The sequence below is a fragment of the Puma concolor genome, chromosome C1 (assembly GCF_028749965.1).
Source record: "Puma concolor isolate L17-30 chromosome C1, mPumCon1.1.hap2, whole genome shotgun sequence".
Taxonomy (NCBI): domain Eukaryota; kingdom Metazoa; phylum Chordata; class Mammalia; order Carnivora; family Felidae; genus Puma; species Puma concolor.
This window is the reverse complement of record NC_141674.1, coordinates 79,511,377-79,537,572: the sequence shown is the minus strand read 5'-3', so window position 1 is coordinate 79,537,572 and position 26,196 is coordinate 79,511,377. Positions and strand designations below refer to the sequence as shown.

The following is a 26,196-nucleotide window of genomic DNA, read 5'->3' as shown; positions in this document are numbered from 1 at the left end:
TATACACTAACAATGAAGCAACAGAAAGACAAATAAAGAAACTGATCCCATTCACAATTGCACCAAGAAGCATAAAATACCTAGGAATAAATCTAACCAAAGATGTAAAGGATCTGTATGCTGAAAACTATAGAAAGCTTATGAAGGTAATTGAAGAAGATTTAAAGAAATGGAAAGACATTCCCTGCTCATGGATTGGAAGAATAAATATTATCAAAATGTCAATACTACCCAAAGCTATCTACACATTCAATGCAATCCCAATCAAAATTGCACCAGCATTTTTCTCGAAACTAGAACAAGCAATCCTAAAATTCATATGGAACCACAAAAGGCCCCGAATAGCCAAAGTAATTTTGAAGAAGAAGACCAAAGCAGGAGGCATCACAATCCCAGACTTTAGCCTCTACTACAAAGCTGTCATCATCAAGACAGCATGGTATTGGCAGAAAAACAGACACATAGACCAATGGAATAGAATAGAAACCCCAGAACTAGACCCACAAACGTATGGCCAACTCATCTTTGACAAAGCAGGAAAGAACATCCAATGGAAAAAAGACAGTCTCTTTAACAAATGGTGCTGGGAGAACTGGACAGCAACATGCAGAAGGTTGAAACTAGACCACTTTCTCACACCATTCACAAAAATAAACTCAAAATGGATAAAGGACCTGAATGTGAGACAGGAAACCATCAAAACCTTAGAGGAGAAAGCAGGAAAAGACCTCTCTGACCTCAGCCGTAGCAATCTCTTACTCGACACATCCCCAAAGGCAAGGGAATTAAAAGCAAAAGTGAATTCCTGGAACCTTATGAAGATAAAAAGCTTCTGCACAGCAAAGGAAACAACCAACAAAACTAAAAGGCAACCAACGGAATGGGAAAAGATATTTGCAAATGACATATCGGACAAAGGGCTAGTATCCAAAATCTATAAAGAGCTCACCAAACTCCACACCCGAAAAGCAAATAACCCAGTGAAGAAATGGGCAGAAAACATGAATAGACACTTCTCTAAAGAAGACATCCGGATGGCCAACAGGCACATGAAAAGATGTTCAGCGTCGCTCCTTATCAGGGAAATACAAATCAAAACCACACTCAGGTATCACCTCACGCCAGTCAGAGTGGCCAAAATGAACAAATCAGGAGACTATAGATGCTGGAGAGGATGTGGAGAAACGGGAACCCTCTTGCACTGTTGGTGGGAATGCAAATTGGTGCAGCCGCTCTGGAAAGCAGTGTGGAGGTTCCTCAGAAAATTAAAAATAGACCTACCCTATGACCCAGCAATAGCACTGCTAGGAATTTATCCAAGGGACACAGGAGTACTGATGCATAGGGGCACTTGTACCCCAATGTTCATAGCAGCACTCTCAACAATAGCCAAATTATGGAAAGAGCCTAAATGTCCATCAACTGATGAATGGATAAAGAAATTGTGGTTTATATACACAATGGAGTACTACGTGGCAATGAGAAAAAATGAAATATGGCCTTTTGTAGCAACGTGGATGGAACTGGAGAGTGTGATGCTAAGTGAAATAAGCCATACAGAGAAAGACAGATACCATATGGTTTCACTCTTATGTGGATCCTGAGAAACTTAAGAGAAGCCCATGGGGGAGGGGAACAAAAAAAAAAAAAAAAAAGAGGTTAGAGTGGGAGAGAGCCAAAGCATAAGAGACTGTTGAGAACTGAGAACAAACTAAGGGTTGATGGGGGGTGGGAGGGAGGAGAGGGTGGGTGATGGGTACTGAGGAGGGCACCTTTTGGGATGAGCACTGGGTGTTGTATGGAAACCAATTTGACAATAAATTTCATATATAAAAAAAAAAAAATAAAAAAAATAATAAAAAAAAATAAAAAAAAAAAAGGAAACAATCAACAAAACTAAAGGGCAACCTATGAAATGGGAGAAGATACTTACAAATGATATACCTGACAAAGGGTTAGTATCCAAAATATATAAAGAACTTATACAACACCAAAAAAACAAATAATCCAATTTGAAAATGGGTGGAAGACATTAACAGACACTTCTCCAAAGAGGACATAGAGATGGCTAACAGACACATTGAAAGATGCTCAACATAAATAGCCATCAGGGAAATGCAAATCAAAACCACAATGCAGTATCACCTCACAATTATGAGAGTGGCTAAAATCAACAGCACAGTAAACAAGTGTTGGCAAGGATGTGGAGAAAAAGGAACCCTCTTGCATTGTTTTTAGGAATGCAAACCAGTGCAGCCACTGTGGAAACAATATGGAGATTCCTCAAAAAGCCAAAAATAGAACTACACTATGATCCAGCAATTGCACTACTGGGTATTTATCTAAAAATACAAAAACATTAATTCAAAGGGATATATGAACCCCTCTGTTTATTGGAGAATTATTTAAAATAGCCAAAATAAGGAAGCAGCCCAAATGTCCATTGACAGATTAATGGATAAAGAAGATGTGGTATATATTTACAATGGAATACTATTCAGCCATAAATAAGAATGAGATCTTGCCATTTGCAGTGACATAAATGGAGCTAAAGAGTATAATGCTAAGTGAAATAAGTCAGTTAGACAAAGATAAATACCATATGATTACACTCATGTGGAATTTAAGAAACAAATAAACAAGGGGTGCCTGGGTGGCTCAGTTAAGTGTCCGACTCTTGATTTTGACTCTGGTCATGATCTCATGCTTTGTAAGATCGAGTCCCCATCTGCTGACAGTGCAGAGCCTGCTTGGGATTCTCTCTCTCCCTCTCTCTTTGCACCCGCCCCCCACTCATGCATGTGCAAGCTCTTTCTCTCTCAAAATAAGTAAACATTTTTTAAAAAAAGAAACTAACAAATAAAATGAGCAAAGGAAAAAAAAAAACAGAAGAGAGAGAGATAAACCCAGAAAGACTCTTAACTACAGAGAACAAACTGATGGTTACCAGAGGGGAGGTGGGTGGGTGGATAGGTAAAATAGGTGATGGTGATTAAACATGCTCATCACTTGTAATGAGCACAGGGTAATGAATGGAAGTGTTGAATCACTATATTGTATACCTGAAACTAATATGACACTGTATGTTAACTATACTGGAATTTAAAATAAAATTTAAAAAACATTAAAAATAAAAAATATAAAAATATATATATTCCATGTAAATGGATATCAAAATCCTGGAGTAGCTCTACTCACATCAGAAAAAACAATATTTAAGCCAAAACTGTAACAAGAGACAAAGAATGTCATTATGTAATGATAAAAGGGTCAATCTGAAAGAATATATTACATAAATATTTATGGTCCTAAAAAACATAGAAGCACCTAAATATATAAAGCTAATATTGACAGACCTGAAGGGAGAAAAAGACAGAAATATAATAATAGTAGAAGACTTAAATACCCCATTGTCATCAATGGATAGACAGATCAAGGCAGAAAAATCAATAAGGAAAAACGACTTGAACTACACTAACACCAAATGGACTTAACAGACATTTGTAGAACATTCCATACAAGGCCTATACACATTCTTCTCAAACACACAAGGAACATTCTCCAAGGGAGACCATGTGGTAGGCCACAATACAAGTCTTACAAGAAAATTGACAATTTACAATTATGTCAGGATTAAAAAAATATGCTACTGAATAGCCAAGAGGCCAGAAAAATTAGAAAAAATTATGTTGAGACAAATGAAAATGGAAATACAACATACCAAAAATTATGGGATACAAAATATGGTATCCCATATGGGATACAGAAAAAATATTTTTAAGAGGTAAGTTAATAGTAATAAACATCTACATTAGGAAACAAGAAAGATCTCAAATAACCTAACTTCATACTTTAAGAAACTAGAAAAATAACAAATTAAAGCCCAAAATTAAGAAAAGGGGAAATAACAAAGATCAGAGCAGAAATAGAAACTAAAAAGACAACAGAAAAGATCAATGAAACTGAAAATAGAGGGCTTTTAAAGTGGTAAAAAATATATATACAAATCTTTAGCTAGATTTACCAAGAAAAAAAGGCCCAAATTAATAAAATTTGAAATGAAAGAGGAGACATTTCAACTGCTACCAGAGAAACACAAAGGATCATTAGAGACTGATACAAAGACTTATATACGAACAAACTGGACAACCTAGAAGAAACAAATTCTACCAAGACAATATGAAGAGAATATCTGAACAAACCAATTAATAGTAAGGAAATTAGATCAGTAATCAAAAACTTCCAAAGAAACAAAAGTCCAGGACCAGATGACTTCACTGGCAGATTCTATCAAACATTAAGGAAGAATTAATTCCAACCCTTCTTAAACTCTTCTAAAAAACAGAAGAGGGAACCCTTCCAAACTCATTTTATGAAGCCAGTGTTACCCTGATGGGAAGCCACAAGAAAAGTGGCCAGTATGCTTGATGAACATAGATACAAAATTCCTCAACAAAATAGCAGAAAAGCCAAATTCCACAATACATTATTAAAAGGATCATACACCATGATCACATGGGATTAATTCCATAGATGCAAGGATGGTTCACTATCTACAAAAAAAATAAAATAAAAATCAGTGTGATACACCACATTAACAAAATGAAGGATAAAAATCTTTAAATCATCTCAGTAGATGCAGAGAAAGCATCTGACACAATTCAACATCCTGTAAGACCAGCAGCAAGAAAAGAATACCCACTCACCACTTTTATTCAACACAGTACTGGAAGTCCTACCCAGAGCAATTGGTCAAGAAAAAGACACAAAAGTATCCAAGCTGGAAAGAAGTAAAGCTGTCTATATTTGCAGATGACATGATAATATATATAGAAAACACTAAAAACTATCAAAAAATTGTTAGAATGAATGAATTCAGTGAAGTTGCAGGATACAAAATAAATATACTACCCAAAGCAATCTACAGATTCAATTCAATCCCCATTAAAATTCCATCAAAAAGGCATTATTCAAAGAAATATCAACAAACAATCCTAAAATCTGTATAAAAACGAAAAAGACCCCAAATATCTAAAGTAATCTTCAGAAAAAAGAAGGAAGCTGGAAGCATCACATTATCTCATTACAAACTACAGTAATAAAAACAATGTGGTACTGGTACAGAAATGAACACATAGATCAAGGAACAGACCAGATAGTCCAGGAATAAGTCCATGCATATATAGCAAATTAATTTGTGACAAAGAAGCCAAGAATATACAATGGGGAAAGGATAGTATCTGTATAAATGGTGCTGGGAAAACTGGACAGATAGAAAACGATGAAACTGTTTCACTATCTTATACCATACACAAAAATCAACTCTACATGGATGAAAGACTTAAATTTATGATCTGAAACCATAAATCTTCCAGAAGAAAACAGAGGGCTAAGGTACCTGACATCAAGTTGGCAATAAATTTTTGGATATGACATAAAAGCAAGGGCACTGAAATCAAATATAAGCAACTAAAAAGCTTCCGCACAGCAGTGTAAACTATCAATAAAATGAAAAGGCAGCCTACAGAATGGGAGAAAATATTTGCAAATCATGTATGTGATAAGGGGTGAATGCCTGAGATATATAAAGAACTCATATAACTCAAGCCCAAACAATCCAAATTAAAAATCGGCAGAGAAACTGAACACATATTTTTCCAAATAACACATACAGATAGGCAAAGGGTATGTGAAAAGGTGCTCAACATCACTAGTCATCAGGGAAATGCAAATCGAAACCACAATGAGATATGACATCATACTTGTCTGAATGGCTAGTATCAAAACAAAACAAAACAAACCCAAGAGTTAACAAGTATTGGTGTGGGTGTGCAGATAGGGAACCCTTGTCCACTGTTGGTGGAATGTAAATTGCACAGCCACTATGGAAAACAGTATGGAGCTTCCTCAAAAATTAAAAACAGAAATACCACATGATTCTGGAACACCAGTTTGGGGTATATACTCAAAAGGAATTAATACAGGATATCAAAAAGATACATGTATTCCCAAGTTCAGTGATGGCATTATTTCCAACAGCCAAGATAAGCAAAAAACCAAAGTGTTTATCAATAGATAAATGTATAAAGAAGATATGGTATCTATATACATACAATGAATATTATTCAGCCATGAGAAAGGACATCTTGCTATTTGTGACAACATGAAAAGACCCTGAGAGCATTATGTTAAGTGAAATAAAACAGAGAAAGACAAATAGTTCATGGAATCATTTTATATGTACAGTTAAAAAAAAAGTCAAATTCATAAAAACAGCAGGTAGAAAAGGGTTTGCTGGGCAGTGAGGGAAAGTGAGGTTAGTAAAACAGTAAAACCTTTTAGCTAAAAGACAATAAGGTTTGAAGATATAAGCATAACATGGTGACTACAGTTGGTAATACTGTATTATATGACTGAAATTTGCTAGGAGAGTAGAACATAAATGTTCTTACCAAAAAAAATAGAAATAAATTTTTAAAAATTTAAGTTTGTGTTTGAACATTTATAAATTATTTCTCCTATAGTAATCTGATAATCATCATATTCATAATCCCTACATCCAATGTCTTCTAAATAAAATGCTTTTTATTCAAACTGGTCAACATTTGGTCATATTTTCTTTTATAAACTACAAGGATGGGGAAAATAAGTAATAAATTCACTTTTTCATTGATGTGTTTTATGTACTTTTATATGTTTACTTACTTTAATAAGTAATGCTTCATTTGTAGCTTCAATTACTTCATTCCTGTCTTGGACTTGTTGATGCAAATTGCTTACGGTATCCTGAGCTTCTTCTAATTCCAGTTTTGCCTTCTCTAACTGTTCATTTAGTTGCTGAACAGAAGTCTTTTGAGAGTCAGCAGAAATCTTCCACTTTGCATGGTTCTCTTGATGTGAAATCATCTACACAGCCCCAAAATTGAAAAAGAAAAGAATTAAGTAGGGTGGAGTTGGTTTCAAAAACATTCTAATACTTTCCACTTCCACTTATACTAAAGTAAATTCTGTTTATAGGCACAAACATCTGGTTTCTCAACAAATAACCCATGAGAGGAAAAAAGGGGGAGAAGAAACCTATAGTCTTAAATTTACCTAAGAACAGTGAACCAAAGACCATGGTCTGTTTTTTGATCCTGATTTGAACCAGTTAACTATATAGACATTTTTGAGACAACTGGGAAAATCCAAACAATGAGCGGGTATTTGATAATATTAACGGATGATTGTCAATTTTTAGGTGTGATAACAGTATTGTGGCTAGGTTTCTTAAAAATAGACCTTATCTTTTAGAGACACCTATTGAAATGTTTATTGATGAAATAATGATGTCTGGGATTTGCTTCAAAAGAGAATGAGATGTGGAGGAAAGGGAGTGAGGTTAAAGATACAGTGATCATATTTCCCAGTTTGCTTAGGACTGACTGAGTTTTATGCCTGGTGTCCTGGTGTAGTTGCACCCCTTTTCATTCTCAAAAGCGTTCCCTTTTAAAAAGAAATGGTCAATATACTTATAGATGAAATCACATTAGCCACAAGTTGATAATTGCTAAAGTTGAATAATTAAATATAGGAGGATTTATACCATTCTTTCAAAATTTTCCAAAATAAAAACTTAAAAAAAATCTAATTCTTATCAAAAATATCAGGGGTTTTGCAATTAAATGACTTTTGTGACAATTCTGAAACCTGTAATTTTTTAAATGCTGTTAAAAATTATTGATCCTTTTTTTTTTTTTTTTCAACGTTTATTTATTTTTGGGACAGAGAGAGACAGAGCATGAACGGGCGAGGGGCAGAGAGAGAGGGAGACACAGAATCGGAAACAGGCTCCAGGCTCTGAGTCATCAGCACAGAGCCCGACGCGGGGCTCGAACTCACGGACCGCAAGATCGTGACCTGGCTGAAGTCGGACGCTTAACCGACTGCGCCACCCAGGCGCCCCAAAAAATTATTGATCCTTTATACTGGTACTTTAATGACATACTCCTTCATTTTTATAATCAAACAACATACATGCTTTAAAAATAAATCTCTGTCAAGTGTCAAAGAGAATAAAAACATTACAAATTCTTATTTTTATATCATACGTATAAAACATTAGTAGCAAATATTAAATAGCAATAGTAGAACCAATTTTTACAATTCATTTTTTGTATTCCCTGCTTATAATTAATTTCAGAGGGCTTACAAAACTTAAAGTAAAAAACTGGATAATAAATAAAAGTAGAACAGAGACCACATAATAAAAGTGTAAAGAGTAGTTGCTGGTAGACAGTTGAGCTGGACTAGTTATTACCGAAGGTCACTTAGTTGAGTAACTAATATTTATTAAATAATTATGCTGAATCCAACAGGATTCCATTTGTCTCTAAAGACCAAGGGTTGGAATCCCTTAGCCTGGGACTAGATTCAGTTTGCAAATGTGTTTTGTTTGGCAGACACCATGTTTTTAAAGAGATCTGAATCTAAACCCATTTAAGCAAGACGTGGTGACTTCAAGCTCCACCAATCCCTCACAAAGATGGTCCCAAACTCCTCTGAAAGGAGTTTAATATGAACGTATTTGTAATCCTTGTTATATAGAAAAATGCTTTACTAGAACTCCGTAAGTTATTTAGGTCTAAAATACACATTTTGGATATCCTCAAATGTAGTTTTTAAATAGACAAGAAATGCTATTCTAATTGATAACAGTGCTCATTTGTATAAAGGTTCAGGACATACTAGTAGATAAAAAGTATGTGGTTCTAATTTTGCCTTTCAACTTACTATCACAACAAATGTTGGACATTGCAAAGCATTACAGATTCATATCACATGAAACTGCGTATGTTGTTTACTAAATATCTCCAGTTTGCTTTTTCCAGTTAGTTTTGGCAAGTGCTATATTATAACTGATTATGATGAAGATGATGATGAGACAGGCTCTGGTCTAAGAACTTTAACTACATTCATTTAATCCTCAACACAGTTCTATGAGGTACATTACATTATTATACCCATTTCAGACAGAGAGGTTAATTGCTCAAGGTCACGTAAGTGCTAAGTGATGAGCTAAGATTTAGAGCCAGGCTGCCTGCCTAAAGAATTTAAGCTCTTAACTCCACAGTGTATGTGAAGTTATATTAAGCTACCAGAAATGAAGACCACAATGAATTATTCTATAATGAATACTCAGAAGTTAGACTTCTACTTTTGTTCAGATAGGTCAGCCCACTTTAGCAGACAGTACTAGAACGAATTACATCTTCTTTACCTCCAGATGATAAGCTTCTTTGAGAGATTCTACTTCTGCTGACAATTTCTTGATTTCTGCTTGCATTCTTGCTTCTAAATGAGCTTCACGTACTTGAGAAGCCCCTAATTCTTCAGCTAAATGGTTTCCATGAGCTTCCTTAAAAATGACATATTAAGGAAAAGTTATTTCACTTGTTTATTTGGTTATTAAAACTAAACCAATAGTGTGTACCTGTGGAAGTACTTCACCCTTTTATAATACTATATAAACACTCATATACAAAGTTAACTTATTAAATGGTATACTTTAAAATCTAGACATTTAAGAGACTATGAATGGGACTGTATTAGTGTATTGTTTATCATAATGTAATAGAAGTTCACTAACCAATGTATTCTGTAAAGCAAATTAATAACCACAGCATGCTGAACTTTGGCAGGTAACAGTTTACTCTAAGGTCTGCCTATGCATTTTGTTCACCAGATGCACTGTTTGCTTATCAAGAGTCAGTTGTGTATTTATCCAAACCTATTTATGCTAGTTTTGCTTAGGATTCTAATTATGCAATTTTAATATATATTATGTATGAACACGGAGGAGATACACAAGCAAAAAGAAAGTTTTTATTTAAAGGAAAGTTCTATGCTTTGAGACAGGTCAATGAATGAGTCACAAACATTTTTTACCCAATTAGAAGCAGTCAAAATAGTTGTAAAATATTATGGGAAACTCCACGTAAAATATAAGAGATGTTATACTCTGATTTACAAATGTCTTTTAATTCTTCTTCTCCTTTAAAGAAACCAAAATTGGAAACAATAGATGATCAGATAGGAATATGGTTAATGAAAAATGGCTAGGTGGAATTCTAAGCAAAGACCCTGCCCACACATAAAAAAACAAGATTTTGTCCTAACTTAAAAGATCTACAATATTTAAAAGAATATATATTTAGAGTTCTGAGATGAAGTATTTTAAACTGTCAATTTAACAAATCAAAACTACAATGAGATATCACCTCACACCTGTCAGAATGGCTAAAACCGACAACACAGGAAACAGATGTTCGGGAGGATACAGAGTAAAGGGAAACCCTCTTGTACTGTTGATGGGAATGCAAACTGGTACAGCCACTCTGGAAAACAGTATGGAGGTTCCTTAAAAAGTTAAAAATAGAACTACCCTGTGATCCAGCAATTGCACTACTAGGTATTTATCCAAAGGATAAAAAAATATTTCAAAAAAATTTTTTTAATGTTTATATTTGAGAGAGAGAGAGTGAGCGAACACAAGAGGCAGAGTGGCAGAGAGAGGGAGACACAGAATCCAAAGCAGGTTCCAGGCTCCGAGCTGTCAGCACAGAGCCTGATGCAGGGCTCAAATCCAACAACAGTGAGATCATGACCTGAGCCAAAGTCGGATGCTCAACTGACTGAGCCACCCAGGAGGCCCTAAAAATATTAATTCAAATGGATACATGCACCCTGATGTTTATAGCAGCATTATCAACAATAGGTAAATTATGGGAAGAGCCCAAATGTCCATCAACTGATGAATTGATTAAAAAAGAAGTGGCATATCGGGTGCCTGCGTGGCTCAGTCATTTAAGCATCTGACTCTTGGTTTTGGCTCAAGTCATAATTTCACAGTTTGTGGGTTCGAGCCCCACATCAGGCTTTGCACCGGCCATGTGGAGCCTGCTTGGGATTTTCTCCCTCTCTCTTTGCCCCTCCCCTGCTCTGTCTCTCTCAAATTAAGTAACTAAAAACTGTAAAAAAAAGTGGTGGGACACACACACACACACAGTGGAATATTACTCAGCCATCAGAAAGAATGAAATCTTGCCACTTGCAGTGATGTGGATGGAGCTAGAAAGCATCATGCTAAGTAAGTCACAGAAAGACAAATACCATATGATTTCACTCAAATGTGGAATTTAAATAATAAACAAATATGGGAGGGAAAAAAGAGAAGCAAACCAAGAAACAGACTCTTAACTATAGAGAAGAAACTGATGGCTACCAGAGGGAAGGTAGGCAGGGGAATGGGTGAAAAAGGTGATGGGGATGAAGGAGGGCACTTGTGATAAGCACTAGGTGTTGTATGTAAGTGATGAATCACTAAATTCTACACCTGAGACTAATATTACACTGTATGTTAACTAGCTGGATTTAAAAAAAAAAAAAAAACTTGAAAAATAAAATGTAATAAAAACTTGAAAAGAAACTGTCATTTTAAATAATTCCCCACTTTCATTCACCTTTTTGATTAACTGAGCTTACCTTATCACATCAAATCAATTGTACTATAGATACTACAAATAAAGACAAAGATGAGATAAAAGTAGAGCTCCCGTTTTCCTAGGAGACTCCCAAATGCCCAACATATTCTAATAAAAAAATTCCTTATATATTCTTTATTAGTCCAACCAGAAATGTGAATAAAAACATTAAGTTTACCAACATTAAATGTAAAGATACTTTAATGTAATTCCTGTATTAGTAACCATAATAAAAAACATAAAACAGGAACATTACTGAAATACCAATAAACACATTTTTCTCAGTCTAAGTAATTAACCCAAGCATAACAATCCAAGTATTAAAAAAAATTTTTTTTTTAATCTTTGTTTATTTTTGAGAGAGAGACAGAGTGCGAGTGGGGGAGGGGCGAGAGAGAGGAAGACAAAGAATCCGAAGCAGGCTCCAGGCTCTGAGCTGTCAGCACAGAGTCCGTTGCAGGGCTCAAACTCACCTACTGTGAGATCATGACCTGAGCTGAAGTTGGACACTTAACTGAATGAGCCACCCAGGCGCCCTCCAAGTATTTTTAAGCAAAGTTATTAACCTTCTACCAAATACAATTTATATTATAGTTCTTGTTATTAAAAGCACTTTCTCTCCATAAGGATTCTGAACTATAGGTTTCATAACAGTTATAAATTTAGATTCTCAGTTTCACTTATAAGAGTGGCTACAAATGTAAAAATTTTACTCAAAAAAGATTAGCTTTATTATTATTTTTTCAAATGATAGCTTAAACTCACTTGAAAATCTAAAAATACTTTGTAACTCAATTTATTGAAAACTAGTTTGGCTAAAACTCAGTTCTGAAGGACTTCCTAGTTATATTACAAAGCTATGCTAAATATAACATTTTCCTGAAAATATTAGTAAAATATACATAACATAAAATTTATCACTTTAACCAGTTTTAAGTGTCAAATTCAGTAGCATTAAGTACATTCAGTGTGTGCAACACAGTTACTATAATCTACAACTTAAAAAAAAGTAAATGTTAAAATTTTTTAAGATTTTTAGTAAGGTAAAATTATTTAGAATAGGGATTACTTTTTCTTTAGAGAGTTGCTTTACTTCCTCCAATTCACTTGAGAGCCTTTCTACTTCTCTCTGTGCTTGGACTTGTTGACGACGAGCCTCCACCAATTCTGTATGAGAATTCTGCATCTGCTCCCGAGTTAACCTCAATTCTTGCTCCAAATCTATGGCATCCTTGTACTGAGTTGCAATATACTGTTCCTGCTCTTTCATAACCTGAAATACACAAGATATTTGTAGCTTTCAAAGTGAAATGATATAGATAACCTATTTCTTACTCTGATTTCTCTTTTAATAAGTGATTTCCCCATCCCAACTTGATCTCTATAAAATTTGACACACAATGAATATCAGTTTCTATGAAATTGATACTTAGAAAATGTTTTTCTTCCTTTTTATTTTTTTAAAAAATTGTTTATTTATTTATTTTTGAGAGAGACAGAGATAGCACGAGTGGGGGAGAGGCAGATAGAGAGGGAGAGAGAGAATCCCAAGCAGACTCCACATCAGCCTGACAATGGGGGGCTTAAACTCATGAAACCATGAGATCATGACCTGAGCCGAATCTAAGAGTCGGACGCTTAACTGACTTAGCCACCCAGGTGCCTCTTCCTTTTTAATGATAAGAAAATGACAAAATACTATTAATAAATCTGGGATAAATGGTACATTTTGCATGACTAATATGTAAGCTGTATAATCCTTAATCATTATGAATATAACATGGCAGAATACACAATAATATAAAGAAAAAAAAGAAACTAATATGTGATATCCATTTCACAGATGGAGAATATATTGGCATGAATAACCAAAACCCACCATTAATCCATATGGGTTAAGGTCTTTTCTGTAAAAGTATCTGTCTGCAGACAGATAAACACAATGAAGATCTATATATGAAGTTTTAAAGTTGAGTATACTATTTAAAGGCAAAAAAAAGTAACACCCATGAGAGCTCTTAGAAGCAAACTCAGTTTTGGGATGCCTGGGTGGCTTAGTCAGCTGAGTGTCTGACTTTGACTCAGGTCATGATTTCATGGTTGGTGAGTTTGAGCCCTGCACCAAACTTGCTGCTGTCAGCACAGAGTCCACTTTGGATCCTCTGTTCCCCTCACTCTCCACCCCTCTCCCATTCATGTGCACGCTCTTTCTCTCAAAAATAAACAAACATTTAAAAAACAAACAAATAAATTAAAAGAAGCAAATTCACTTTTTGAAAAGGCAAGTGGGTAGAATTCACCATTCAGCACACATGCAAACTGATAATATGAAGTCATCAAACTTCACCTGGCAACTAACTCAATGTGTTTAGTCTCAATATTGTACAATTATTATCTGTTCATTCATTCGCTGGATGGGGTTCTTCAAGGATAAATGAGTGTATCTTGATATCTGTATCTCCAGCTCTCCTACACAGTAGGTTCTCAATAAATATTTGTTGACCAAGTGAACACATACTGTGAATTCATTATGTGAGAGATACTATGACAATTCCTATAGGCAATATAAATAGGATGATGCCCTTGCCTATAATTGGAACATCAGAATAAATATTTTAAAAAGATCAAAGAAACTAGTATCTGACATAAATAATTAGCCCCAAAATACTTATGGCATAGCTTCTATATATTAAAACCAACCAGTTTAAAACATAAAGATTTATATCACTCTTCAGATAATATTAGTATGTTTCTTAGGAAGAGATAATTTGCTTACACTTTCCATTTCTTTCATCTTTTGTTGTGTTCGTTCATTTTCTTTTTTCAGTTGACTTATCTCCTGTTCATTTTGTAGTGTTATAAACTCTTTTTCTCGAAGCTGTTCTTTGGCATTTTGCAATTTTTCATTCAAACTTTCTATCTGAATTTTAAAAAGAGTAATGTTAATGTAACTAAGGAAAAATAATTTTTAAATCATAATTGCAATCCAAGTAAGTCAAGCTTTAAACACATAAATCCAAAGTAGCCAATATAAAAATGTGTTTTTCTTAATGCCATTATAACTTAGACATTAACATCAGGATTCTTGTGCTTAATAAGAAGCTTCTTTGTATACCTGAAACACACAAGAGATGGAAGTCTCAATCACATTTGTGTAAGAAAGGAAAATTAGGTACATTAAAGCAACAAGTGTTATATGGTCTTACAAATAGTTTTATAGGTAGTATGTTTAAGAGGTAAAAAACTCTAGTTAGTGAAAATAAAATCCCCTTCCCACTCTGTTCCTTCCTTAAAGGTAACCAAAGAAGAGAATTACTTGCAAATCCTTCCAGAGATATTTTATACATATTCAAACACGCACACATGAGGATAAATACGTGGACATACTGATACAAGAAAACCTGTATTTGAAATAACATTAAGAGGGTCATCGGGCTAGGGAGTGAGGAAAATGAGGAAATGTTGGTCAAAGTGTACAAGATTTCAGTCATGCAGGATAGTAAGTTCTGTAAATCTAATGTACAGCAAGTGATTATAATTAGTAATACTGTATTTGTATACTTGAAAGTTGCCAAGAGAATAGATATTGAGCATTCTCAACAAAAATAAATAATTATAATAACTGAGGTGATGGACATGTTAATTATTACACAGAGTATATGTATAGGAAAACATGTTGTATACCTCAAATATATGCAATTTTTGTCATATGTCAATAAAGCTGGGGAAAAAGTTAAAATGAGAAAAATGAATTAAAGTAGTATGTACAAGGTGATTAAAATTATGCAGTATTTTTATTGTATGTATTCTACTTAAAAGCCACATTATGTGAACAACAGATGCTTACAGTTATGGAGTTATTTTTTAAAACAATTTAAAATATGTAATTTTAACTAATTTACCTGTTTGTTGCATTCTTTAACTTCCAATTCTGATTTCTCAAGAGTACCCTCTAATTTAATTATTTTCTGCTCCATTTCTCCCCTGTGCTCACGAATAGTCATATCCAAATGTGTAACCTAAATACAAAAGTAGCCTGCATCAATAATTTATTTGTTTTTATTGCTAAGTAGCATTCTATGGTATTCCATGGTGGTACCATCATTTACTTAACCATTCACTTACTGATGGGCATTTCAATTATTTTCTATTTTGGGCTGTTACTAATAAATGCACTGTGAACATTTGTGTATATAGGTTTTTTGTGAACACATGTTTTCATTTCTCTGAGACAAATGCCTAAGAATGTAACTGTTGGGTTGTAAGGTAAGAACATGTTTAGTACTGTAAAAAAACCTGCTATCTAGACTCTATCCAGAGAGGCTGTACCATTTTACATTACAACCAGCAATGAATAAGTGATCCAGTTTCTCTTCATCGTCACCAGCTTGGTGTTATCCCTACTTTTTATTTTAGCCATTTGGCAAAGAGTGTGGCGATATCACATTGTGATTTCAACAAAATGAACATCAATGTCTTTTCATGTCTTTGGCTTATTGTTTTTAAAATTTTTATGCTTATTTATTTCTTTTTTGAGAGAGGGAGGGGCAGAGAGAATCCCAAGCAGGTTCTGCACTGTCAGCGCAGAGACAGATGCAGGGCTCAGACTCATGAAACCTGATATCATGAGCTGAGCTGAAACCAAGAGTCGGACATTCAACTGACACCACCCAGGCACCGCAGGCTTATTTTTTTTAATTGGATTGTTTACTTTTTTACCACTGAGCTTTGAGATGAGAGTATATATCCTGTGTATGAGTCCTTTGTCAGATAGTGATTTACAAATATTTTTTCCTGTCTATTCCTTATCACCCTCTTAACAAGGTCTTCTGCAGAATAAATTTTTAATTTTGAAAAAAAAAAAAACATTAAACTATTACTCAATTATTCTAATGTGAAAAATTGTGTGCCTGGAATGTGTTTTAAAATTGTTTACAGTGTGGGGCGCACGTGGGTGGTTCAGTTAATTAAGCAACCAGCTTCGGCTCAGGTCACGATCTCATGGTTTGTGAGATCGTGCCACACATCAGGCTCTTTGCTGATGGCTCAAAGCCTGGAGCCTGCTTCAGATTCTGTGTCTCCCACTCTCTTTATCCCTACCCTGCTCATGCTCTCTCTCTCTCAAAATTAAATAAACATTAAAAAAAATTTTTTTAACTCTTTATAGTGGGTGTAACTGAAACATAAACTCAGCTCAAATTATTTTTAAAAATGAGAAAAATATTCATTGCTTATAAATACTGAATCTTGAGTTTCATATATATTATACAAACTTAAAAAATTCAACTATGTTCATAAATGACAAATAAAATGATTTAGACTTCATTTTATGTGAGATAAAAGCTGCTAAATACAACATAACAAAAATTGTGGAATGCAGCAAAAGAAGTGCTTGGAGGAAAATGTAGAGCACAGAATGCATATATTAGAAAAGAAGAAAGATCTAAAATCAATCATTTAAGTTTCCAATTTGGGAAACTAGGAAAAGCAGAGCAAATTAAATCCAAAGTAAGCAGAAGAAAAGAAATAATAAAAATTAAAGCAGACATCAGTAAAATTAAAATTAGGATATCAACAGAGAAAATCAACAAAACCGAAAGCTGAGTTGTGAAAAGATCAATAAAATCAATATGCCTCCAGCCAGGATAACTAAGAAAAAAAGAAAGATGACACAAATTACTAATATCACAAATGAAAGAGAACATTACTGTAACTCTAATGGACATTAAAAGGATAATAAGGAATATTACAACTCTCTGACCACAAATTTAATAAAACTAGATGAAACAGACCAATTACTTGGAAGACAGAATCTGCCAAAACTCAAACAAGAAGAGATAATCTGAATAAGCCTATATCTATTAAAGAAATTAATGATTAATAACTTTCCCATACAGAAAGCAGCAGGTCCTGGTGGGTTCACTGGTGAATTCTACTGAACATCTAAGAAAGAAATTATACCAATTTTCTACAGTCCAATTCAGAAGACAGAAGCAGTGGAAATAATTCTGAACTCATTCTATGAGGCCAGTATTACCCTAATACCCAAACCAGACAAAGACATTTGAACACACATTCAACACATGGTAAAAACCCTCAGTGAACTAGAAATGAAGGAAAATTTCATTAACTTAATAAAGAATATCTACAGAAAAACAACAGCTAGAATCATACTTAATGGTGAGAAATTCAAAGCCTTCCCACTAAGATCAGATACAAGGCGAGGATATTCACTATTCACTATTCACTATCAATACTCACTATTGTTCTAGCAGTCCTAGCTAATGCAGTAAGATAAGAAAAAGAAATAAAAGATTTATATATATTAGCAAGGGATATAAAACTGTGTTTGTTTATAGATGACATAATCATCTAGGGAGAAAATCTGAAAGATTTGACAAAAAAATTCCTAGAACCAATAAGTGATTATAGCAGGGTTGTAGGATATAAGGAATACACAAAAGTCAATCACTTTCCTATTTGCTAGCAATGAACAAGAGGAATGTCAAACTAAAAACATAATATGATTTACATTAACACTCCCAAAAATTAAATACTTAGGTATAAATCTAGCAAAATATATACAAGGTCTATTAAGAGAAAACTACAAAACTTCAATGAAAGAAATCAAAGAATTAAATAAATAGACAGTCCATGTTCATGGATAGGAAGACTCAATATTGTCAAGATTCAAGATGTCAGTTCTTCGCAACTAAATCTATATATTCAGGGCAATTCCAATAAAAATTCTACCAAGTTATTTTGAAGATACTGACAAACTGATTCTAAAGCTTACACGGAGAGTAAACAGATCCCAAATATCCAACATAATATCAAAGAACAAAGCTGGAAGACTGACATTACCTGACTTCACGACACTATAAATAAACAGTCTGTGGTACTAGCAAAAAAACAAGTGAATAGATAATCATACAGAATAAAGTCCAGAAACTAACTCACATAAATATGTTAACTGATCTTTGACAAAGGAGCAAAGCCAATACAATGGAGAAAAGATAGTCTTTTCAACAAATGGTGCTGGAATAACTGGACAACCACATGGAAAAAATAAATAAATCTAGACCACACCATTCACAAAAATTAATTCAAAATGGATCACAGACCTAAATGTAATCTGCAAAACTATAAAAATTCTAAAAGATAACATAGGGGAAAACCTAGATGACCTTGGGTTTGGTGATGATTTTTAATATATGAAATCAATGGCACAATTCATGAAAGAAGCAATTAATCAGCTGGACTTCACTAAAATTTAAAAGTTCTGCTCTGTGAAAACCAATGCAAAAGATTGTGAACAAAAGCCACAATTATCAAGGACTAATATTCAAAATATACAAAGAACTCTTAAAATTCAACAATAAGAGAACTCAATTAAAAAATGGGACAAAGACCATAATAGACACCTCCCCAAAGAAGATATACAAATAGAAAATAAGCACAGGAAAATATCCTCTACATCATATGTCATCTGAGAAATGTAAATTAATAAGGAGATACCACCATACACCTATTAGAATGGCCAAAATCCAAAACACTGACACAAAATGCTAGCAACAGGAATTGACGTTCATTGCTGGTAACAATGCAAAATGGTACAAGCCACTTCGGAGCAGTTTGGAAGTGTCTTATAAAACTAAACACACTCACCATATGGTCCATCAATCACACCCCTTGGTAATTACCAAAAGGAGTTGAAAACTTATATCCACACAAAAACCTGCACACAGATGTTTATGGCAGCTTTATTTGTATTGTCAAAACTTGAAAGCAACCAAGATGTCTTTCAGTAGGAAAGACATTCAGTGAATGGATAAGTAAACTATAGTACATATCTAGACAATGGAATATTATTCAGTGCTAAAAGCAATGAGCTATCAAGCAATGAAAAGCTGTGGAGGAACCTTAAATAAATATTACTAAGTGAAAGAAGCCAATATGAAAAGACTATGTACTCTATGATTTCAACTATACGACTGGAAAAGGCAAAATGAAGGAGACAATAAAAAGATCAGTGGCTGCTAGGGTCAGGGGAAGAGTAGGAAAGATGACTAGAGCACAGAGGATTTTTAGGGCAGTGAAAATACGCTGGATGATACCATAATGATGGATACATGTCATTAAACATTTGTGTAAACCCACAGAATGTACAACACCAATAGTGAACTCTAATATAAATTATGGAGCTTGGGTAATTATAACATGTGTGTTCATCAACTATAACAAATGTACCATTCAGGTGGGGAATGTTGATAATGGGGAAGGCTGTGAATTTATGGAAGCAAGGGATATATGGGAAATCTCTGTGCCTTCTGCTCAATTTTCATTGTGAACCTGTAACTGTTCTAAGAAACAAAGTCTTAAAAAAAGATGTTAAATAATGCCCTTTGAATATTTTTGTTTCTCCAACAAACACTAGCTGAGCAAGTAACTCCTTTAATCACATGTTCTTCTGATATGCAGCAATGTAAGAGATCAAAAGGTTGGGATACTAAGCTAATCCTCATTCTCAAAAAACTACTTCTATAAAAAAAGCAAGATGAAGAAAGAAAGATGACATTTTCTAATTTTAAAAATACTAATGTGCATAGAAAAACATATATGCTTAAAAATGTCTATTTTACCAAAAAGTGGTGACCTCTGAAACCCTGTGTGATTGTACTGTAACAGAAAATTTCATCAAATATAATTAAGAAAACCAACTTGAGCTGCTCTTTGCTTTAGTTCCCAATTTCTCTCCTTAAGTGCCTGGTCCATTTCAAGGAGTTCTTGCTTTTTATCTTCAATCTCCATCTTGCATTCGCTGCAATTTATCAAAGGAAAAAGATCAAAGCAAATAGTAGGAATATTATAGTTTTAAAAAATTAAGTCAATTGGGTTAACATTTCCTCTAAGTGACAAGTAATAAAATATATGCAATTATTTCTGATTGAAAGGGCTCAAATTAAAGAAATAATGTATAAAGAAAATGATTGATATCAATACAATTACTTTTAATAGAGTATTCTCAAAAGGCAAAAGTTAACTAAAATACTACTATTGTAGACAATTGAAGCTAAATGTTAAAGTACTCCCAGGGAGCAAGACTGAATCAGTATTAAGAATTTTAAAAATACGTCCAATATTTTTCATTTATAGATCAAGGGAGCATTTGAAAGTCTTTTCTATATAATAGCTGTGAGTTTATTACAATTGAATGAGGCATTTATCTTGTGGTTGGTATCTCTGATATCCACAACTCAGTTTAGAAATACTTTTAATAAATTCTACCTCTCCTAAAACCTTATTTCTAATTTTATATTATAAATACTTACTACTGATACAACTTTAAGACTTCTACCACTCAGATCGGAGAATGCGAAGAATTTCTTTTTAATTTTTTTTAACATTTATTTATTTTTGAGAGAGAGAGAGACAGAGAGAGTGAGCAGGGGAGGGGCAGAGAGAGAGGGAGACAGAGAAACCGAAGCAGGCTCTAGGCTCTGTCAGCACAGAGCCCAATGCAGGGCTTGAACTCACAAACCCTGAGATCATGACCCGAGCCAAAGTTGGAGGCCCAACTGACTGAGCCACCCAGGTGCCCCAAAGAATTTTAATCTGGAACTCTATGTTCTGATATGACAAAAGCTAAAAATGTTGATCTTGAAAATCATCATATGGTTTTCCAGTCTTAAATATAAACAATATTGAATAAAAGTACTGATTTTAAAAGCAGATTCAAAACTTCTTTAATGAGCCATTTACTATTCTCTTAAAAGTCTCAAGAGTTATGAAATATAAGGCTACATTAAGTTATTATGAAATAAATTCTAAAGATAATGCTGTTGTGTAAGTGAATAGGTGAGCTTCCAAAAATTCAGCTATTAGTTAAAATTTAAGATTTCATGGGGCACATGGGTGGCTTAGTTGGTTAAGCGTCCAACTCTTGGTTTCAGCTCAGGTCATGATCTCATGATTTGTGGGTCTGAGCCCTGTGCTGGGCTCTGCACTGACAGAGTGCAGCCTGCTTGGGTTTCTGTGTCTCCCTCTTTCTCTGTCTCTCTCCTGCCTGTACACATACTCACTCTCTCTCTCTCCCTCTCAAAATAAATAAATAAAACTTAAAAAAAAAAAAAAAGAGATTTCACTTTTACTTTTTTAATTCATTTATTCATGTTACCATTTAGCAAATATTTACTGGAAGCTTCCTATGTATCAAGGCTCTATGTACGGTGAATTTAATAGTCAACAAGATGGATGTCCTTCATCACATGGAGTATACATACTAATAGGCCAGGAAAGAAGACAGAGTATAAATAATGAACAACAAGAAAAATGTAAAGTGCTATGTCAGAGCACTAAATACAGTGATGTGATAGTGACTGGGTGGCTACTTGAGAGTAAGTGGTCAGAGAAGGGACCTCTGAGGTAATGTGAAGGGCAAGAAGTTGGCCATTCAACCATTATTTCAGGCCAAAGAAACAGCTACAGCAAAGTCATCAGGTAGGAAATATGTACCGTTTTAAGTACAACAAGAAGGCCAGGAGCAAGGGGAACAGTATGAAATGAAGCCAGAGAAATTGGCAAGAACCTTATCATGTAGGGCTTTGTATTCCATGATAAGGAGCTTGGATTTTTTTGTTTAAACTGTTGTAAAATACATATAAGATTTACCATTTTAAAATACAGCATCCCTTCTTGATAAAAACCCTCAAGAAAGCAGGGATAGAGGATCACACCTCAAGATCATAAAAGCCATATGTGAAAGACCCGCTGCTAATATCATCCTCAATGGGCAAAAGCTGAGAGTTTTCCCCCTAAGGTCAGGAACAGGACAGGGATGTCCATTCTCACCACTGTTATTCAACATAGTATTGGAAGTCTTAGCCTCAGCAATCAGACAACACAAAGATATAAAAGGCATCCAAACTGGCCAGGAGGAGGTCAGACTTTCACTCTTCGTAGATGACATGGTACTCTTTATGGAAAACTGAAAAGATTCCACCAAAAAACTGCTAGAACTGATCCACGAATTCAGCAAAGTGGTAAGATATAAAATCAATGTACAGTAATCAGTTACATTCCTATATACCAATAATTAATGAAGTAACAAAAAGAGAAATCAAGGAATTGATCCCATTTATAACCGCACCAAAAAGTATAAAATACCTAGGAATAAACATAACCAAAGAGGTTAAAAATCTATTCACTGAAAACTATAGAAAGCTTATGAAAGAAATTGAAGAAGACACAAAAAAATGAAAAAATATTCCATGCTCATGGATTGGAAGAACAAACATTGTTAAAATGTCGATACTACCCAAAGCAATCTAGTTATTAAATGCAATCCCTATCAAAATAACACCAGCATTCTTCACAGAGCGAGAACAAACAACCCTGAAATTTATATGGAACCAGAAAAGACCCCGAATAGCCAAAGCAATCTTGAAAAAGAAAACCAAAGCTGGGGGCATCACAATCTCGGACTTCAAGACGTATTACAAAGCTGTAATCATCAAGACAGTTTGGTACTGGCACAAAACCAGACAGTCAGATCAATGGAACAGAACAGAGAACCCAGAAATGGACCCACAGACATATGGCAAACTAATCTTTAACAAAGCAGGAAAGAATATCCAGTGGAATAAAGACAGTCTCTTCAGCAAGTGGTGCTGGGAAAACTGGACAGCGACATGCAGAAAAATGAACGTGGACCACTTTCTTACAACCATACACAAAAATAAACTCAAAATGTATGAAAGACCTAAATGTAAGACAGGAAGCCATCAAAATCCTCAAGAAGAAAGCAGGCAAAAACTTCTTTGACCTTGGACGCAGCAACTTCTTACTCAATACGTCTCTGGAGGCAAGGGAGACAAAAACAAAAATGAACTATTGGGACCTCATCAAAATAAAAAGCTTCTGCACAGTGAAGGAAACAATCAGCAAAACTAAAAGGCAACCGAATGAATGGGAGAAGGTATTTGCAAACGACATATCAGATAAAGGATTAGCATCCAAAATCTATAAAGAACTTATCTAACTCAACACCCAAAAAACAAATAATCCAGGAAAGAAATGGGCAAAAGACATGAATAGACACTTCTTCAAAGAAGACATCTAGATGGCTAACCGACACATGAAAAAATCCTCAATATCACTCATCATCAGGGAAATACAAATCAAAACCACGAGACAGCACCTCACACCTGTCAGAATGGCTAAAATTAACAACTCAGGCAACAACATATATTGGCGAGGATGCTGAAAAAGAGCATCTCTTTTGCACTGCTGATGGGAATGCAAAGTGGTGCAGCCACTCTGGAAAACACTATGGAGGCTCCTCAAAAAATTAAAAATAGAACTACCCTACGACCCAGCAATTGCACTACTAGGTCTTTACCCAAGGGATTCAGGTGTGCTGTTTCAAAGGGGAACATGCACCCTAATGTTTATAGCAGTACTATCGACAATAGCCAAAGCATAGAAAGAGCCCAAATGCCCATCAACAGATGAATGAATAAAGAAGATGTGGTATATGTATACAATGGAGTATTACTTGGCAATCAAAAAGAATGAAATCTTGCCATTTGCAGCTACGTGGATGGAACTAGAGGGTATTATGCCAAGCAAAATTAGTCAGAGAAAGACAAATATCATATGACTTCACTCATATGAGGACTTTAAGATATCAAACAGATGACCATAAGGGAAGGGAAGCAAAAATAATATAAAAACAGGGAGGGGGACAAAACATAAAAGACTCTTAAATATAGAGAACAAACAGAGGGTTGCTGGAGGGGTTGTGGGAGGGGGGATGGGCTAAATGGGTAAGGGGTATTAAGGAATCTACTCCTGAAATCATTGTTGCACTATATGCTAACTAACTGGGATGTAAATTAAATAATAAATAAATTAATTTAAAAAAAGATTTACTATTTTAGCCATTTTAAAGTGTATAGTTCAGTTATACTAAGTAAATTCACAATGTTGTGTAACCATCACCACTGTCTATTTCCAGTACTTGTTCATCACTCCAAATGCAAATCTAATACTCATCTGCAGTTACTTGCCAGTGTCCCACCCCTAGTTCTAACAACCATTAATCTGCTTTCTATCCTTAGGGATTTTCTAATTCTGGATATTCCATATAAATGGAATTAGACAACATGTGTCTGGTTTATTTCAAGGTTCAAGATGAACCTGTTTTCAAGGTTCATCTCTGTTGTAACACACATCAGTACTTTATTCCCTTTCATGGCTGAATAATATTCCCTATATGGATATATCTATCACATTATTCATCCATTCAACTACTGAAGGATATTTGGGTTATTTCCACTTAGCAGCTATTGTGAATAGAGCTTCTATGAACATTGGTGCACAATTATTTTGAACATCTGTTTTTAATTCTTTTGGGGTATAACTAGGAGTGGGATTAATGATTTATATGGTAATTCTATGTTCAACTTGTTGTGGAATTGCCAAATTGTTCTCCACAGGCACTGTACCATTTTAGTTTCCAACAGCAATGTATGAGGTTCTAATTTCTCTAAATACTTGCTAACACTTATTATTTTCAGTTTTGTTTTGTTTTTGTTTGTTTTTATCATGGTCATTAGAGTGGGTGTGAAGCAGCATCTCACTGTAGTTTTGATTTACATTTCCCAAGGAGCATGGATTTTATTCTAAATATTTTGGGAAGCCATTAGACATATTTAAATAGGGAAAGCAATTTAGTTGAGAAGCAATATAATCTGATTTATGTTTTAAATAATAAGCTTAAATCCATTTCTATTGTTTTAAATCATAAACCTAAATGGATTGGGGGAGTGTCAGGAATTTAAGCTGGGAGACCATCAGGGAAGCCACAGCAACAGACCAGGTGAGAGATGATAGTTTGTGCTAAGGTGGTAACAGAAAAGAGGCCAAGAAATCAATGGATTTCAAAATATGTTTTAGAAATAAAGTTGACATGAATTCCTAATAGACTGGATGGGGAAAAAAATAGAGGCAAAGAGAGAGGAATAATCCTATAGATTTCTTACTTGAGCAATTGCATGATTCTTAGATGGAAGATGAACAGAGTTATGAAGAAAAAAAGAGTTCTGTTTTGGCCAAGTTTACGATGCCCCTTAAAAAAACATTTGAGTGGAGGTAACAAGTCATAGATATTTGAGTCTAGGGTTTAGGGAAGAGATCATCACTAGGGTTTGGAAGTCTGACACACAGTATTTAAAGCTGTATGAAATTTCCTAAGAGTGATTTTGTGGATAGAAAAAGGATAGAAAAGATTTATCCTGCACTGAGTAACAGGATACATCTAAGTTCCTAGGTCATCTTGCTTCTCTCTATCCTGTCATCCCACTTTTCACAATGTGGTTTGTAATTCTATTTTCCTTTCCAGAATCTATTTCCCACACCTTGGTTCTGGTTTGGTTCTCCACTCCCACTCACCATAGATGTGTGCTGGAACAGTATTTTATGCTACTACTGTTAATCCAAGAACCCAGATTTTAGAGTTGGTCAGACTTGTGTTTAACACCCTTTTCTGGACCTCATTATCCAGACTGTATTTTACTTAATTCTCTCAAGCCTCAGTTTTCTCAAGTGCAAATAGGTGGTAATATGTGTATAATAAGTTTGTTGTAAAGAAATGAGTAAGGTCATAAAAGAA

The 26,196-nt window shown here is 34.5% G+C and overlaps 1 protein-coding gene across 7 annotated transcripts in view; it reads right to left on the bottom strand.

The window, feature by feature from the left end:
* The window catches only part of CCDC18 (coiled-coil domain containing 18), a 116,686-nt gene that overhangs the window by 18,694 nt on the left and 71,796 nt on the right, over positions 1–26,196 (bottom strand). For all 7 annotated transcript variants that reach the window (XM_086717577.1, XM_086717573.1, XM_086717578.1 and 4 more), the window contains 6 exons: positions 20,244–20,343; positions 15,425–15,541; positions 14,299–14,442; positions 12,592–12,795; positions 9,260–9,397; positions 6,706–6,906 (listed from right to left, as the gene is read on the bottom strand). In XM_086717577.1, the coding sequence (XP_086573703.1) occupies positions 6,706–6,906; positions 9,260–9,397; positions 12,592–12,795; positions 14,299–14,442; positions 15,425–15,541; positions 20,244–20,343 (904 nt within the window). The remainder of the gene's footprint in view (positions 1–6,705; positions 6,907–9,259; positions 9,398–12,591; positions 12,796–14,298; positions 14,443–15,424; positions 15,542–20,243; positions 20,344–26,196) is intronic.